Source organism: Pristiophorus japonicus, chromosome 4, assembly GCF_044704955.1.
Source record: "Pristiophorus japonicus isolate sPriJap1 chromosome 4, sPriJap1.hap1, whole genome shotgun sequence".
In the NCBI taxonomy this organism is placed as follows: Eukaryota; Metazoa; Chordata; class Chondrichthyes; family Pristiophoridae; genus Pristiophorus; species Pristiophorus japonicus.
The window spans coordinates 186,196,445-186,213,018 of record NC_091980.1 but is presented as its reverse complement, the minus strand read 5'-3'; the positions used below and the strand labels follow the sequence as shown (position 1 = coordinate 186,213,018).

Here is a 16,574-nt window from a genome sequence, read left to right as displayed (position 1 = left end):
GAAACTGTGTGCAATGCTCAAGATCTATTACTGGTTTTGATACAACACAAAGTAATTAATAAGATGTTAAAATGAAAGGATGCTTCTTCAGTATGCTGTACCCTGACTTGAATGTCTCCCCTCCTCCCTTCTATCCTGAAGGTACAGGTACCATGCTGTGGGGTACAGGGGACGGGATCGAAGTCATGCTGCTTATCGCAAAGAAAAGTTGTTCCTCAGTACCATCTCCAAAGACCATTCTCCATATGTGTGAATCTAGACAGCAGCTTTGGCAGACTATTTAACGATGGGATAGGGTCACAACGGCTAAACCCTCACTGCACACATGCACTTTCAGTAGGAACACCTCCATTTCAGCAGATTCACATACAAATGCATTAAGCGTTTGCCTGCAAATATTTCCAATTATAAATTTTTCAACCATAGTGTGTGCATGTTTAAAAACTCATTGTGAGACAGGAACCAAAGGTAAAAGTAGTCCTTTAGTGCCATGCATCTTCAGCTCCTATACTTTATCTTGTTTGTCTCATTGTCTCTCCCTGCAGAATTTCAACTTGTTAAAGCACGAATTACTTTGTGCTCCCTGCTGGCTCAGTAGGTAAATGCCAGGTGATCCTGAGCCACACACATCAGGAAGGTTTCCGATTGGAACCTCCGTCTTCACTGAATTAACTGACGTCAACAGCAGAGTAATTTTCAGCACCTAAGAGCCAGGAAGGGGAAAAATATGCCAGGGCTCTGTTTCTGATTGTTAGTGAGTACCTGGAAAAGTACATGTTGACTTTTGATTAGGACAGGATCATACTCGGCTATGGAGTCCTTCTCTAACCCACTCTCCTGTTTCCTTCCCCTCTCCTGCACTCCCCACCTCCTGTCCCCTGTCAAACAGCCTGCCAACATTCAGTTCAACTTCACACATGAAGAATGGCCACTTCAATGGGATATAGGGGACTGTTGGCATCCATGGTGCCAGCATGAATCAGCGCTTCAAGGAGAGAAGGGCAGAAAATTAGGCGGCAAGGGAGTTGCCTTTTTAAACTAGACTTTGTCCTGTGTAGATTAACATAGCGGTCAAAACTAATTCAGGCTCAGTATTTGACTGATTATTTATACCTCAATCTTAAGGTTGGACATTATCAGAACTTGAAGTGCTGTCAGACATCCATTATCCATTAAAGACGTGGAATTAGTGATTAATGCGTCCTGGAATTAAATTGTGGGGGGGGAAATGATGAAGTTGAATACCAAAGTATGTATTTTGTGAAAAGGAAAATGCCTCTGGGGGAGGGTGGCGGGATGCGAAAGGAACATAGGAATAGGAGTAGGCCATTCGGCCCCTCAAGCCTGTTCCGTCCGAAAGGAATGTTTTCGCTCTTGATGTTGCACAGAGGTTGTGTTTGTTCATTTAACTCCCACGTGTGAGTGACAGCGGGTCCGGTCTCCACGGAGGGATCAGAGCTTTATGACAGTGGGCTTGGAGAGCGGGGCTATTGTCACAGTTTGCTCCCCTGGATGTTGACCGGGAGTCGTGATCTGCTTCCTTAAGGCATCACCAGCCTGATTGGTGCTGGTTCACAGCCAGCAACAGCAAAACTTGACTCGTGCTGCTTTTTTTTTTATATACAGTGAATGAATTCAGGTTCCAATTAGATTAAGAACAAAAGTTGTGCAGACTTCAATATCTTTTGTTTACTTGTTTCCCCCTTCGGCATCACACACCACCAGCACAGTCAGCATTCAATTCCCCCTCAACTTTCAGTTTCTTCAAAGTCTGGAAACTTGCCGTGTAATGGATCGTAAACTAAAACCCTCGTCCTACCATTCCACAGCACACTATTGGTGAATTCATGTGGTACACTAATCCCCTCCGGTTCATGCTCTTGATTCTGCCTGGCCAAATTCTCTGTTTCATGTCAGCCGAACACACTTGCGTGCTTAAGAAGGAACTCATTAGCTAACCCAACCCATGTGAGATTTAGGGAAATCTGTCCTTGACCAACTTCCAATTTGACACTGTCAACGTAGAGTGTCCGAGAGTTGAATAGCCACACTACTGGGGAAATGCAGGTTGGAATTCCCAATGCTATTGCATTGCTGAACTCGGGCACTCCGAGCCTGGAAGAGCGGGAAAGTCATCGCTGGCTGTCCTCCTTAGCAACTGGGTCAGAACAGCTTTGGCAGATACCAGGGAGGAGGTGTGCAGGTGGTGCATGGCCTGAGGAGAAAATAAAGGCACGTGTATCATTTAAAAAAATTAAATACATTCTACAATGGTTGTGCAATACTTCTTGTCAAAGTTAGTTAATGTATTTCTACTGCTGGATTATTTCTTAAAAGTGCAATCAACTCTGGTATTATACAATAAGTGTTAACCCTCTGAGAACCATTACAGTTGCTACATAAATTATCTAGAATATTAAGATTTGGTTTCTGTGTGAGGTGCTTAATTTTCTATTGTATATTAACAATATAGTGCAATTATCATAGTGCCAATAAAAGGCCTGTTTAAATGTTGCAAGTTGCAAAAAATAGAATGACGTATTTAATTAATGAATATATTTTTGATATTTGAACACCTGGTTTAGAGGAATTGAATATGTTTTACTTTGTAACTCTGACTGCACCTGCCTTCTGTCACTGCACTGCTGTCACTGCATATCCTTACCCCGAGCACTGTGCGTGTCACTGCATTAAAGGATGCATTTGCTCCTGGATGTGTAGCTTTTTCAATTCTACTGTGAAATTGTATTGATATCTTTTGTTTTAAGGTACTTCTGAATAATAAAACAAGCTCTTCCATCTAATGTCACGGGTTTGACACGAGACTGATGGGGCTGAACATTAAGGTTTTTTTTAAATATAAGAGGGATATGGAGTGAGGGGGAGACTCGAGTTAATTAGACAATTTTTACTTGGTGTCTTAAAAAGACGAATTTTCTGGATCAATCTGAGGCTCTGGACAGTCAGAATCGAGATGTCCCATAGGGTGGGGGTTTCAAAAATGTCTTAACAATTTTTTTTAATTTTCCATTTTCTTTCTCTTCCTTTGCCTTTTATATAAAAAAAAAACACACAATTATTTAAAGTCATAGCCCTCCCACAATTAACATTGTGAAAGGAAAACGGGCCACGGACCTCCCAACTGTACCTTTTTGATACTCCATGAATTAGGCAGGAGGATTACCAGGTACGGTAGTATAGTGGTTGTGTTACTGGACTAGTAATCCAGAGGCCTGGACTAATGATCCAGAGACACAAGTTCAAATCCCACCACGGCAGCTGGGGAATTTAAATTCAGTTAATTAAATAAATCGGAAATAAAAAGCTAGTATTGATGATGGCCTCCTTCTGTGCTTTATCCATTCTATGATTCTATAATAGGGACCATGAAACTACAGGATTGTCATTAAAAACCCATCTGGTTCATTAATATCATCCGGCCGTCCTTGCCCGGTCTGGCCTGTATGTGACTCCAGACCCACAGCAATGTGGTTGACTCTTAACTGCCTTTCTCGAGGGCAATTAGGGATGGACAATAAATTCTGGCCTTGCCAGCAATGCCCGCATTCCATGAACACATTTTTTTTAAATGTAGATGAGCAACGAAAGGTGCATCATGGCCAGTCGAACTGCTCCATTGTGTTTTCTTCTCTATTCCACCCCACTTCCCCCCAGCCTGGGCAGCTTGTACTGAGATCGCTTCAGGAAGCAAACCCGATAACAAAAGTACAACACTGAATTCTGCTGAATCACCATCGGATCATTCCACAAAGGATCTAGGATGTCGAAATCATTGGTTACCTGGAGATGGCATCAGTTTGTTCTCCTTTATAATAGTGAAAATCCTCCCTTTTAATTTTCTCAGGATTTGAAGCGTTAACTATTGGTATATATTTGTTCCTTCTTAACTCTTGACTGAAAGCATGAACCTCTCTGAAGATTACCTTTTGTGATTAGGAGGGAATGTATTGTTAGTTTTGGTCCCTGTCAGACAAGCCACTGAGGAGTTCAACTTTCTAGTGGTCTGGAAATGAAGCGATATCATTTGGAACCATGATGTTTGAACCGTTGCGATGTCTAATTTTGTGCACTTTGTTTTCCTCTTTCTACTTGCATGACCTACTTCCTTCTCCCATGTTCCCTTTGCATGTACACCTTCCAACTATTCACTCTTCCCCACCCTTGCCATCACCCAACAACTGCTGCCTCCATCACCATGCATGGCGTACCACGTGGCATTGCCTAACACAGGATCATTCTGGCACCCTTGGAACAGAGGAGTTCAAAGCCTGCCTCATCAGCTTGGGGTACGATATTGGAAATGACGCACAGGTATTGACTGCTAGTGTATAATGTGAACTACTCCAATCCTGTATGTTGAATTAACTAAACTTGTGTTTTTTTTTCTCTTTTTTTTTTCTGTCTTGATCTACCGTCTCTGTGTTTGTGATGGATTCTCTTTTGTAATTTGTCTTCCTATTCAACTGACGATCTTCTCCATGAATCCTGCTTGTGACCTTTGAACCTGTCTTTGAACCATTCTATCTGCTTCTCATCTATTTTGATCACATCTTGTGTTTTTATTTTTCCACTTTGATTCATTGTTGATACATATTTCCATTTGGCTTGTCCTGCACTTTGCTGTCTCATTCTTCTCTTGTTGTGATTACCCTTCACTCTGTTTTTGTCCTGTTGGTGTCTCCTTCCTCCTCTCTCTGTAGAAGAGGACTGGAATGATGGACAGTGATGATTTCAAAGCTTGCCTTATCTCCATGGGTTACAATCTGGTATGGTGACTTCCCATTCCTTCTATTTTCAATTTATTAGCACCTGGTTCTGAAGCCGGGTGATGAATGTAAGCGATCCATGGTGTTCGTTGTAGAACAACCTGTGTGCAGTTTAGTGATTTGCTTTATCCAGATACTGAATTCTTGGGTATCCTCCTTCAAAGTCTTATTTAAGACCATTGAAACATTGAGCTAAAGCTGCAATGCCCCACAGTACTTTTGTTGAAAAATTGTGGATGAATCTGTCCAGACATTCAGGTATTTCACTTTAGAAGAATGACTGGTTAACATGCTCTGACTAATTCAGTGGGTTGCCCCTGGATTTCTGCAAACTGCAAAGACATAGTGCAGCATGGAGGTCGTGGCAGGAGTAGATACACTCCTCCTCTGTGAAAATCTCAAGACCTTCATAATGGAGGCTGCAAGATAGACTTTATAATGACTAGTTTCTTCAGCGTGAGTCATGTAACATGTAAACAAAGGGTAGTGTAAATTTGGAACTCTCTTGCCACCAAAAGACTATGGATTCCAAGACAATTGGAGTTTTCAAGACTAAGAGCGATATATTTTAGTTAGGTAAGGGATCCAGGGATTATGGGATAATGGAGTTGAGGTGGAAATGAGCCATGATCTAATTGAATGGCAGAGCAGGCCTGAGGCGCTGAATGGCTTGCTCCTGTTCCTTGTGATACTATCAACATGGGGCAATTGCCGGGCATTGCAGCTTTTGGATAAAGCAATCTACACAAAATTATACCGTCTGTAAAGTTCAAATGTTCAGTACAGTTTTTGTGTTCCTTTGTTTTATCATTGAGAAGATGTTCAGAACCTCAGGAACTGGAGATTGAAAAAGTAAACTAGAATAAATGTAACCATTACAAAAAGACATTAGATTCTCAGATAAAAATAGATATCATAGTGAAACAATATTTGTTTTTAATTGAACAAAGCAAAATAGCTTACATGTTGTTGGTGTCCTCATTGTCTTCCACAATTTAAGATAATTGCCAAACAATCCAGGGGGGGAAATGAGATTTTTTTACGCAGAGAGTTATGATCTGGAATGCATTGCCTGAAAGGGCGTTGGGAGCAGATTCAGTGGTAACTTTCTAAAGGGAATTAGATATATACTTGAAAAGGAGAAATTTGCAAGGCCATGGGGAAAAAGCAGGGGAGTTGAGACTAATTGTGTAGCTCTTTCGAGGAGCCAGTACAAACATGAAGAGACGAAGGGCCTCCTTCTGTACTGTATGATTCTATGAAGTGTGTTGAACCTGTAATATGAAAAAAGGGTGTTTAGACCACTGCCCATTTCTGCTAACTCTGCAGACTCATTGGTCTGGATTTGATTTTAATTCAGGTTGTCAAGGTGTAAGGACAGCGTGCCAACTGAATGCACCATCCATTCCCCCACTCTCTCTACTCTTTTTAACAATTTACTAAATGACCTCTCTACATTCATGAATTCTCTCCAGTGAATCTGTGTCTTGTAAATGGAATGATTTCAAAACAATTGTTGGGACCTGAGAGTACTTTTGCAATGGAGGCTCCTGCCACAGTGCCTTGCTCAATGGAGGAGTGGGTATGGAGGCCCCTTCTCCTGATTTGCAGTGCTTCTAATATTCTCAAAGTCTTGTCAAATTTACCCTATAATTGAAAGTAGCTGTAGTACATTGCTTATTGTGGTGAGCTGTTGAAGGGAACTGCACGCTATTTAAACAATGGGGAAGTTTGATAGTTTACTTATTGAACCCAGTCTCCCAGCCAGCATTTAGAGCTGCAGGTTATTGCAAGACCTTGCTTTTAATATTGCAGCTGATGGTGTTTATGGGTGAGGCAGGGAAGGGCAGAATAGAGCACAGGATTGTTTAAATAGTTCATTTGCAAAAGATAACTTTTATAATGGAGGTATCACATCTGAGAAAAATGGAGCTGGGTGCAATGGTTGCCTCTCTATATTTATACAGAGAGAAATGCTTTCAAAATAGGCAGAACAATAAAAAGTATCTTGTTACAGTGTAATTTATTCTCCACCCAATGGGTGGAGAGGTGAAATACTTAGAGAGAAGGGAACTCTCCAGAGCTCAGTACCAGGGACAAAGGTGTGTCATAAGTTTGGGTAGGGAGGGGGTTTGGGGCGAGAGGGGATGGGGTTGAACAATTATTTGCAAAAAAACATCTGTTTACAGGACATTAACTGGAGGGAATTCATGACTGCATAAAACATGGGCTTATTTAATAAATTAATTGTTAATACACAGAGGGGGGGGACTGCATGGTGTAGCTGGTTGGCAAACTGCACTTTCACCTCGGAGACCTGGGTTCAAGTCAAACCCAGACAAATCAGATGGAACTTTAAAAATATATAATTCTCATAGCACCCACCCAGAGTTTCCTTTCCCCTTTTATTTCATACTGTTGGCCACAACTTGTTTTGGAGACAAAGATAAAGAACAAATCTATAGAGCCAGAGGCCACAGCTAACCACCCAGCAGCTTTTTAGTTAATAAACCTATACCTTCACCCAAAAGGTAAGGAATGTTAATGCTGTGCCTTGTAACTAATGTGTGCCTTGCCTTCCAATAGCTTTAACTAGCCAAGTTTAAACAAATCAGTAACAGTCCCTGAAAACGAAATGATGCAGACAAACCACTTTCTGCAGCCACCGTGCTCTCTATTCGGGGCACACCCAATGTGAACTGGTATAAATATGACCCAGATCATCTCTCTTCTCATATCAAATTCTGCTGCCTTGGCTGAGCAGGTTGAGGTACAGCTGATCTGTACAGTTCGGGCAGGTTCCAGCTTTGATCCCCAATCTCTGCTGATGTCAGCCAGGATGACGATAGGGGCCTACAACCAACCTCAGCACCCTGGGTCAGGAAGGGGCCAATCAGCTAGGACTCCTGTCCTGATCACTGTGTGAACTCCATATGAGCTGCAATTGCACTTCCCCTGAGGTAGAATACACTGCTGACACTTGGTGCCTTGGCACATATCTGAATAATTGCCAGCATTCGAGGGTGACGAGCACCTGTGGAACTTTACCCAAACGGTGAGTCAACACCTTCGGGCCAGGAGTGAAATGGGAAAAAAAATTGGTGGGATTCCAGCCAGAGATATTTGAATAAACTGCTGATACTACTGATCAGTTAATAATGTGTTCAGTGTGGTCAAACCCTGAATAGACCAGGGCTGCAGAGAGAGGTTTGGATACATTTGTTGAAGATGGAGTTAGTGCCATTTGCCCCTTAACTTGGGGCGTAACCGGTTCATGGTGCACTTTGATGCCAACGGGTTGAGTTCCAGTCCTGCCAGAGTGGTGGTATGCAGGTTTGAATTTCTCCATTCCCACTTTGCAGATTTGCCAGTGTCCGATGTATGCTGCTAAAGGGAGGGCAGTGCTGTTTAGCTCACATTTTTTTTTAACAATATACACAAGAGTCCTGTAGCTCTGTAAATAAGATTTTATACATCAGCAACCTTCGACACAGTTGCTCACACCACCCTCCCCCAAAGCCTCTGCAAGGGACTGGCCTAGCTTGTTTCCATTTTTACCTGTCCGATTACAGCCAGTCTATCTGAATCACTGACTTTTCTTCCTGCCCTGCACTCTCTCATCTGGAGTTCATGCAAGGATCAATCCTTGGTCCCCTCCTCTTCCTCATCTAAATGCTGCCTCTTGACGACATCATTGATGGACATAGGGTCAGCTTCCACATGTATGCTGATGACACTCAGTTCTACCTCTCCATCATCATCATCATCATCATCATCATAGGCAGTCCCTCGAAATCGAGAAAGACTTGCTTCCACTCTAAAAGCGAGTTGTTTGGTGACTGAGCAGTCCAATATGGGAATTACAGTCTCTGTCACAGGTGGGACAAACAGTGGTTGAAGGAATGGGTGGTTGGGGAGTCCGGTTTGCCGCACGTTCGTTCCGCTATCTGTGTTTGGTTTCTGCACGCTCTCGGCGACAAGGCTCGAGGTGCTCAGCGCCCTCCCGGATGCTCTTCCTCCACTTAGGACAGTCCACCACCTTTCTCAAACCCTTACTGCCTCTCTCAATCGCTCTCTGCCTCTGTTAATAATCAGTTGGCTTGTCCAACATCCAGTCTTGGATGAGCTGTAACTGTCTTCAGTTCAACACTGGCAAGATTGTCCTTGGCTCCCATTGGAAACTCTGTGCCCACACCACAGACTCCATTCCCCCTTCCTGCCAATGTCTGCGGTTGAACAAAACAGTTTGCAACGTCAGTGTCCTATTTGACTTGCAGCTGAATTTCCAACTCCATATTCTGTTCATCATTAAAGCTCCCTACTTCCTCTATGACACCACACGCCTCCACTCCCAGGTCATATTTGTCAGACTCGATAATGTTCACCTGGCTGGTTTCTTACTGCAGCTTCCAAAAACTTCAGTTCATCCAAAACTCAGCTGCCAGTTCGATGTCTCGTACTCGCCTCCGACCTTGCTGACCTACATTGATTCCCGGTTCACTGATGTCTCAAAATTAAAATTCTCATCCTTAGATTTGAATTCCCCCATGGCCTGGCCCTTCCCTCGCTCCATGGCCTCGCCTTCCCTATCTGTGACCTCCTCCAGCCCTATAAACCCTCATGACAAACTGCTCCATTCCTCTGAATTCAGCCTCCTGTGAATCCCCCTCTTTGTCAGACTTTTGCCAGCTGTGCCATCAGCTGCCTCAGTCTTGTGCTCTGGAATTCTCTCCCAAAACCCCTTTCCCTACCCCCTCTCCTCCCCCCCCCCCCCCCACTTTAAGAATCCCCTTAAAAACCCTGAATTGCTGGATGTCAAATGCCAAGTTAATTGAGGCCTGAATAAGAATTTATTTCTGCTTGAATCTAGAGTTCTGTATAACATGATTGGGAAGAACAAAAGAATTAACGTGAAATTATATTAGTACATTTCACATTCTCAGTACATCCCAAAAAAGTCACAGCCAACTAATTCCCTTTTTTTGAAATGTCGGCAAAAGTGGGAGTCAGTAGTAATGAGCTAAATGGCCAGTTTATTTATTCCGGTGGTTTAGTGAGGCCTTGAGGGATGAATGTTGGGCAGAAAGCCAGGAGAAATCACTGGTTATTTTGCGGGATGGGGTGGGAGGGGGTGGTAAAAATGCAGTGGGATCTTTTACATCCATCTGGACACCAGATAGGGCCTTGGTTTTAAATTCCCTGCAAAAGTTGGTGTGCGCAAGAACGCAGCACTCCTTCATTACTGCACCAAAGTGTCTCCCTTGATTATGTGCACAAGTCCTGGACTGGACCTTCAACTCTCAATTCTCTGACTCGGGAGCTAACACTTTCACAAGAGCTTCTGACGTATAGAAGCCTGATTTGCATTTGCCTAACCTTGACTATACCAAGTCACCACCTGTCGATCATCAATCTCGAGTTGAGCATGACGTTTAGCTGCTGCAAATTAGTGATGCAGGTGTACACGTTGAGCTTGATCAGACCGAACATGGGCAGTAATGTGGGAATGTGCGCGCTCTTTGACTCTGTGGAGCCTTCAGTACAATTGCTGTGGTTGGTGATTTCAGAGTGAAGCAGAGTTTGGACGCATCATGAACATCGTTGACCCCAACAACATGACTGTGGTAACATTCCAGGCCTTCCTGGACTTCATGTCTCGGGAAACCACAGACACAGACACTGCTGACCAGGTCATGGCCTCGTTTAAAGTTCTAGCTGGTGATAAGGTCAGTCCTGACTTCTATTCAGTTCATTTGATGTCGTTCATCTCTTCACCAAGAAGAAAAAAAGACTTGTATTTATATCGTGCCTTTCACGACCATCGGATGTCTCAAAGCGCTTTACAGCCAATTAAATATTTTTGGAGTATAGTCACTGTTGTAATACGGCAATGCGGAAACATGGTAGCCAGTTTGCGCACAGCAAGCTCCCACGAATGGGTATGTGATAATAACCAGATCTGTTTTGTTATGTAGATTGAGGGATTAATATTGGCCAGGGCACCGGGGTTAACTCACCTGCTCCTCTTGTAAAAAATTCCCATGGCATTATTTCAATCAACCCGAGTGAGCAGACGGGGCCTCGGTTTAACGTCTCATCTGAAAAGATGGCACCTCCGACAATGCAGCACTCTCTCTCTCAGCACTGCCCTGGAGTGTCAACCTAGATTTATGTGCTCAAGTCCCTGGAGTGCAAGTTGAGCCCACAACCTTCTGACTCACAGGCGAGTGTGCTACCCACTGAGACACAGCTGACCCATAAGCATCAGTCGACATTTATATCGTTGGCCTGTGCCCTGCAAAGTGAGACTGCCACTTTGTCAGGCGGATGGATGGGGGCGGTGTTAAAGTTTTCCACTTGGATATATTGTATTTTCTACAGACTGAAATATTTAACGGGTGACAATGGGCAGGGACACATAACGGGCGTTTTCACATTCAGTGCCTGTTATACACTCCCTGTCCAATATTCAGTTCCATTCATTTCAATGGAACTGAATATTGGGCATGTCATATAATGGTTGACAAATACGATTTCTCCCTGTTGAATGCCCCACCCATATGCAATTTCACCCTTACTCTTTCGAAGTTTGTTTTTTTTTTAAAAAGAAAAGGATGAGAACTGTGCAATTAACAGTGAAGTCCACTTTGAATTTGTACTAAATTTAACATTGGAGCATTGTAACTTTTAATAGAACTGTTTGAGACTGGGGAAACCCCAGTTTACATTTTAACTAAGAAAAAAAAAAGACCTACTTGTATTTATATAGCGCCTTTCACAACCACTGGACGTCGCAAACGTTTTACTTTAAGTACTTTGTCACTGTTGTAATGTGGGAAACACGGCTGCCAATTTGCACACAGCAAGCTCCCACAAACGGCAGTGTGATAATGACCAGATAATCTGTTTTTGTTATGTTGATTGAGGGATAAATATTAGCCAGGACACCGGGGATAACTCCCCTGCTCTTGGAAAGAATGTCAAGGGATCTTTTACGTCCACCTGAGAGCAGACGGAGCCTTGGTTTAATGTCTCATCTGAAAGACAGCATCTCCGACAGTGCAGCACTTCTTCAGAACTGTTAGCCTAGATTTGTGTGCTCCAGTCCCTGGAGTGGGGAAACTGCTCTGATTTAAAAACACCTATTTTCCTCCATTTTGCAGAACTACATCACAGCTGAAGAACTGCGTCGTGAGTTACCCCCAGACCAGGCGGAATACTGCATCGCAAGAATGGCTCCCTATTCTGGGCCGGATGGCATTCCTGGCTCCCTGGACTACATGTCCTTCTCCACAGCGCTCTACGGCGAAAGTGACCTCTAACTCTGCATCTTTTGTATGCAAACCAGTGTCTGCTCACCTCTATTTGGCTTTAAACTAAAGAAATTGCGGAATGTCTGCTTTGAGCTGGCAAGTGCAGTTTACAGAAGAAATATTTTTTTCTTCAGGCGACTTCAAAACATATTTTATTATAGAAATAGGTATTTTTCTCAAAACGTTCCAAAAACAAGAATCAAAATGCACCATTTACTTTTGTTGTGATATCTGTAGTTAAGCACAATGTTGCATTCCATGATTTTCTACTAACGTACACATTTTATGTATATGAAAACAGGCCACATTGTAACTCACTGTTGCACAAAATTGAGCAAGTTCACTCATTACACCGCATAATAAAGGATTTATTTTATAAATATGTTAAATATTTTCAGACTTTTTTTTTTAAATCACCCTGCCTTGTATGTGACGGGTGCCATTGTTTTGATATTTAAGTTGGGTTTTTTTCTCAATATACGCATTAGATGTGCGGTTTCAAATGTTGTAGTTAAAATATTCAAGTGGAAAAAGACAGCAATAAGATTGCAGCAGCGACTTTCAGCTGTGGTTTGAGGAGTTTCTCACCCTTGTGCTTTGTGCCAGGGATATCCAACCTGCGCCCTGTGGACTACCTGTGCCCCTTACCATCCCCAAGCCCTGGCAATCCAGCCCTCGAAACAACGGCAACCCAGTCTAATTCGCTGGTTGGTCCTGTTTGAATTTTGCAGGCCCAGAGATTTACACGGATCTGTTCTTTGTGCTGCTGCCTCATTGGAATAATTAGAACACCAAGGTCTGTTAATATCAGCAGCTTGAGATATATAAATAAATTAGCTGAACAAATTAATGGGAATCTTGATTTAAAATGGATATGTGGCTCCCCTTCCTCAGTATGGCCCATAGAAACAAAAAACTTTGACATCCCTGCTTTGTGATTACTGAAGACTGGAATAATATAGATGAGGGGGAGATGAGATGGATGTTTCATATTGGTTACTTTTGAATCGTACGCAAAAGCACAAACTTTCATAATTTTTTATGTGCCTGTGTAACATTGTATGCAAAAAAAGAACAACTTTCCCAAGTTGCAATCCTTTTTTCTTGGAAAAAAGAACAACTTTCCCAAGTTGCAATCCTTTTTTCTTGGAAAAAAAGAGACAGTTTCTGCAAATTATGTTTTATTTTCTCCCCCAGCTCTTGTAACTTTTTCACCAGAAGCACAAATTATTCCAGTTATTTATTTGATTTCAGGCTTTCGGTGTTTGAACAAAGCTATCTTCAATTGGAAAATAAGTCCAAAATGGACATTGCTTTGGAGTGGGTGCCACTCAGGACTTGCCAACTGTGCAACAAAATGTGGAACAATTTCATATGGTTCTTGTGAAGTTTCAGTAGAGACAGGCTCAATACCATTGAGTGTATCTTCCCTGTCTGGCAGAAGCAGATCTAGCCAAAAGTTGGGAATGTCAAACAGCACCAGAAATATTCACCTATGCTGTGCCACACCATACTAGAATATTACTGGTTATTAAAATGTAAAAACAGTTAATAATAGTGATGCTGGATCATCATCCAAAATGGTATCAAATTAGCCCTGGATGATAATGCACTTGGCATTAAACTTGACTGGGCCCTACTCAGACTTGGTGCTCTTTTGCCTGCTGAAATATATTTGACGTCAGCAACCAAACTGGTTGCCTAGTTTTGAAGAAGTTCACGTGCAAGGAGGTTTGGTTCAGACCAACATTTGACCCTTTTATGTCATCCAAAATTCTAGCTGCACATAAACTTCTTATCTGGCAAGTTTGAAAATTAACTCAGATTTTTCAACTAAAGTACTTATGTTTTGGGGGTCAGAAGTAGAAAACTACTGTTGAATTGCATCTATGTTCATTTGGAAAGAGAATGAGAGAAATTTTGACTGCAGCATTTATACATAAAATAAGTTTGTATTGGTAACTGGTTCTTTAAACTTAAAAATAAAGATATCATATTTGCAAATCATCTGCGTATAGTATGTTAAATAGTGAGTTTATTTAAAAGTTGGGTTGGCTGTACTCCTGAGCATTGGCGCATCCTGCAGTATCAATAGTTCCACTTCTGTGTGGAGCAACTACTGACACACTCCCAGACACACTGCAAATATTGACACACTCCCAGACACACTGCAAATATTAAGACACTCCCAGACACACTGCAAATATTGACACACTCCCAGACACACTGCAAATATTGACATGTTCCCAGACACACTGCAAATATTAACACACTCCCAGACACTGCAAATATTGACGTTCCCAGACACACTGCAAATATTGACACGTTCCCAGACACTGCAAATATTGACATGTTCCCAGACACTGCAAATATTAACACGCTCCCAGACACTGCAAATATTGACATGTTCCCAGACACACTGCAAATATTGACATGTTCCCAGACACTGCAAATATTGACGTTCCCAGACACAGTGCAAATATTGACACGTTCCCAGACACTTCAAATATTGACACGTTCCCAGACTTTGCAAATATTGACATGTTCCCAGACACACTGCAAATATTAACACGCTCCCAGACACTGCAAATATTGACATGTTCCCAGACACATTGCAAATATTGACACATTCCCAGACACTGCAAATATTGACACGTTCCTAGACACTGCAAATATTGACATGTTCCCAGACACACTGCAAATATTGACACGCTCCCAGACACACTGCAAATGTTGACACATTCCCAGACACTGCAAATATTGACACGTTCCCAGACACTGCAAATATTGACATGTTCCCAGATACACTGCAAATATTGACACGCTCCCAGACACTGCAAATATTGACATGTTCCCAGACTCTGCAAATATTGACATTCCCAGACACACTGCAAATATTGACATGTTCCCAGACACTGCAAATATTGACACGTTCCCAGACACACTGCAAATATTGACACGCTCCCAGACACTGCAAATACTAACATGCTCCCAGACACTGCAAATACTAACATGTTCCCAGACTCTGCAAATATTGACACGTTCCCAGACACACTGCAAATATTGACACGCTCCCAGACACTGCAAATACTAACATGCTCCCAGACACTGCAAATATTAACATGTTCCCAGACTCTGCAAATATTGACGTTCCCAGACACACTGCAAATATTGACATGTTCCCAGACACTGCAAATATTGACACGTTCCCAGACACACTGCAAATATTGACACGCTCCCAGACACTGCAAATACTAACATGCTCCCAGACACTGCAAATACTAACATACTCGCAGACACACTGCAAATATTGACACGCTCCCAGACACTGCAAATATTGACATACTCTCAACCCTCACAAATATTGGCACATTCAGATTCTCATAATATTGACGCGCACTCTGACCCCCCCACATCTTGTATTGTGTAATGATACAGGGTTAGTTACTAATCTCATAAGGGATCCTCTGGGGAAGAGTGATCATAATATGATAGAATTTCATGTTGAGTTTGAGAGTGAAATACTTAAATCTGAAATGAGAGTTCTTAAACTTAAATAAAGCTAATTACACAAGTATGAGTAGCGAGTGGCTAAGGTAGTTTGGGAAATTAGATTAAAAGTATGATGGTAGACAAGCAGTGACAAACATTTAAAGAAATATTCCAAAATTCTCAATGAATATACATTCCATTGAGAAATAAAAATTCCATGGGAAAAGGGATCCATCTGTGGCTAACTAAAGAAGTTAAGGGATAGTATTAGATTAAAAGAGGCTTATAATGTCGCGAAGAATAGTAGTCAGCCTGAGGATTGGGAGAGCTTTAGAAACCAGCAAAGGATGACCAAAAATTGATTAAAAGGAAAAAAAGTAGAATATGATTGTAAATGAGCAAGAAATATAAAAACAGATTGTAAGAGCTTCTAGAAGTATGTAAAAAGGAAGAGAGAAGCAAAAGTAAGTATTGGTTTCTTAGAGGTTGAGACAGGGGAAATGATGTTGGGTAACAAGGAAATGGCAGAAACTTTACACATATTTTGTATCTGTCTTCACCGTAGAATACACACAAAGCATTCCAAAAAAAGTAATAACAGGGTACTTAGAAAATCATCATATTGTTTTATGAAAGGGAAATCGTGTTTAATAAATTTATTTGTTTTTTGAGGAAGTAACGAGCAGGGTAAACAAAGGGGAACCAGTGGATGTAGTTTGGATTTCCAAAAGGCATTCGATAAGGTGCCACATAAAGGGTTGCTACGCAAGATAAAGGCTCATGGAGTTTGGGGGTAAATATTAGCATGGATAGAGGATTGGTTAACGGGCAGAAAATGGATAAATGGGTCATTTTCCAGTTGGCAGGCTGTAACTAATGGAGTGCTGCAAGGATCAGTGCTGGGGCCTCATCTACTTACAATCTATATTAATGGATTAGATGAAGTGCATCAATATTTGTGGGGCCTGGGAGTGCGTCAATA

General features: G+C 42.0%; 1 protein-coding gene across 7 annotated transcripts in view; it reads left to right on the top strand.

Moving 5' to 3' along the window:
• Positions 1–12,482, top strand: part of actn1 (actinin, alpha 1) — a 208,944-nt gene extending 196,462 nt beyond the window's left edge. For 2 of the 7 annotated variants that reach the window (XM_070878915.1, XM_070878914.1), the window contains exons 19-22: positions 4,252–4,332; positions 4,722–4,787; positions 10,355–10,513; positions 11,951–12,482. In XM_070878915.1, coding sequence (XP_070735016.1) covers positions 4,252–4,332; positions 4,722–4,787; positions 10,355–10,513; positions 11,951–12,109 — 465 coding nt within the window. In that variant the 3' untranslated portion in view covers positions 12,110–12,482. The remainder of the gene's footprint in view (positions 1–4,251; positions 4,333–4,721; positions 4,788–10,354; positions 10,514–11,950) is intronic. The other 5 variants (XM_070878920.1, XM_070878918.1, XM_070878917.1 and 2 more) reach the window with 3 other exon arrangements.
• The last annotated feature ends 4,092 nt before the right edge of the window (positions 12,483–16,574 follow it).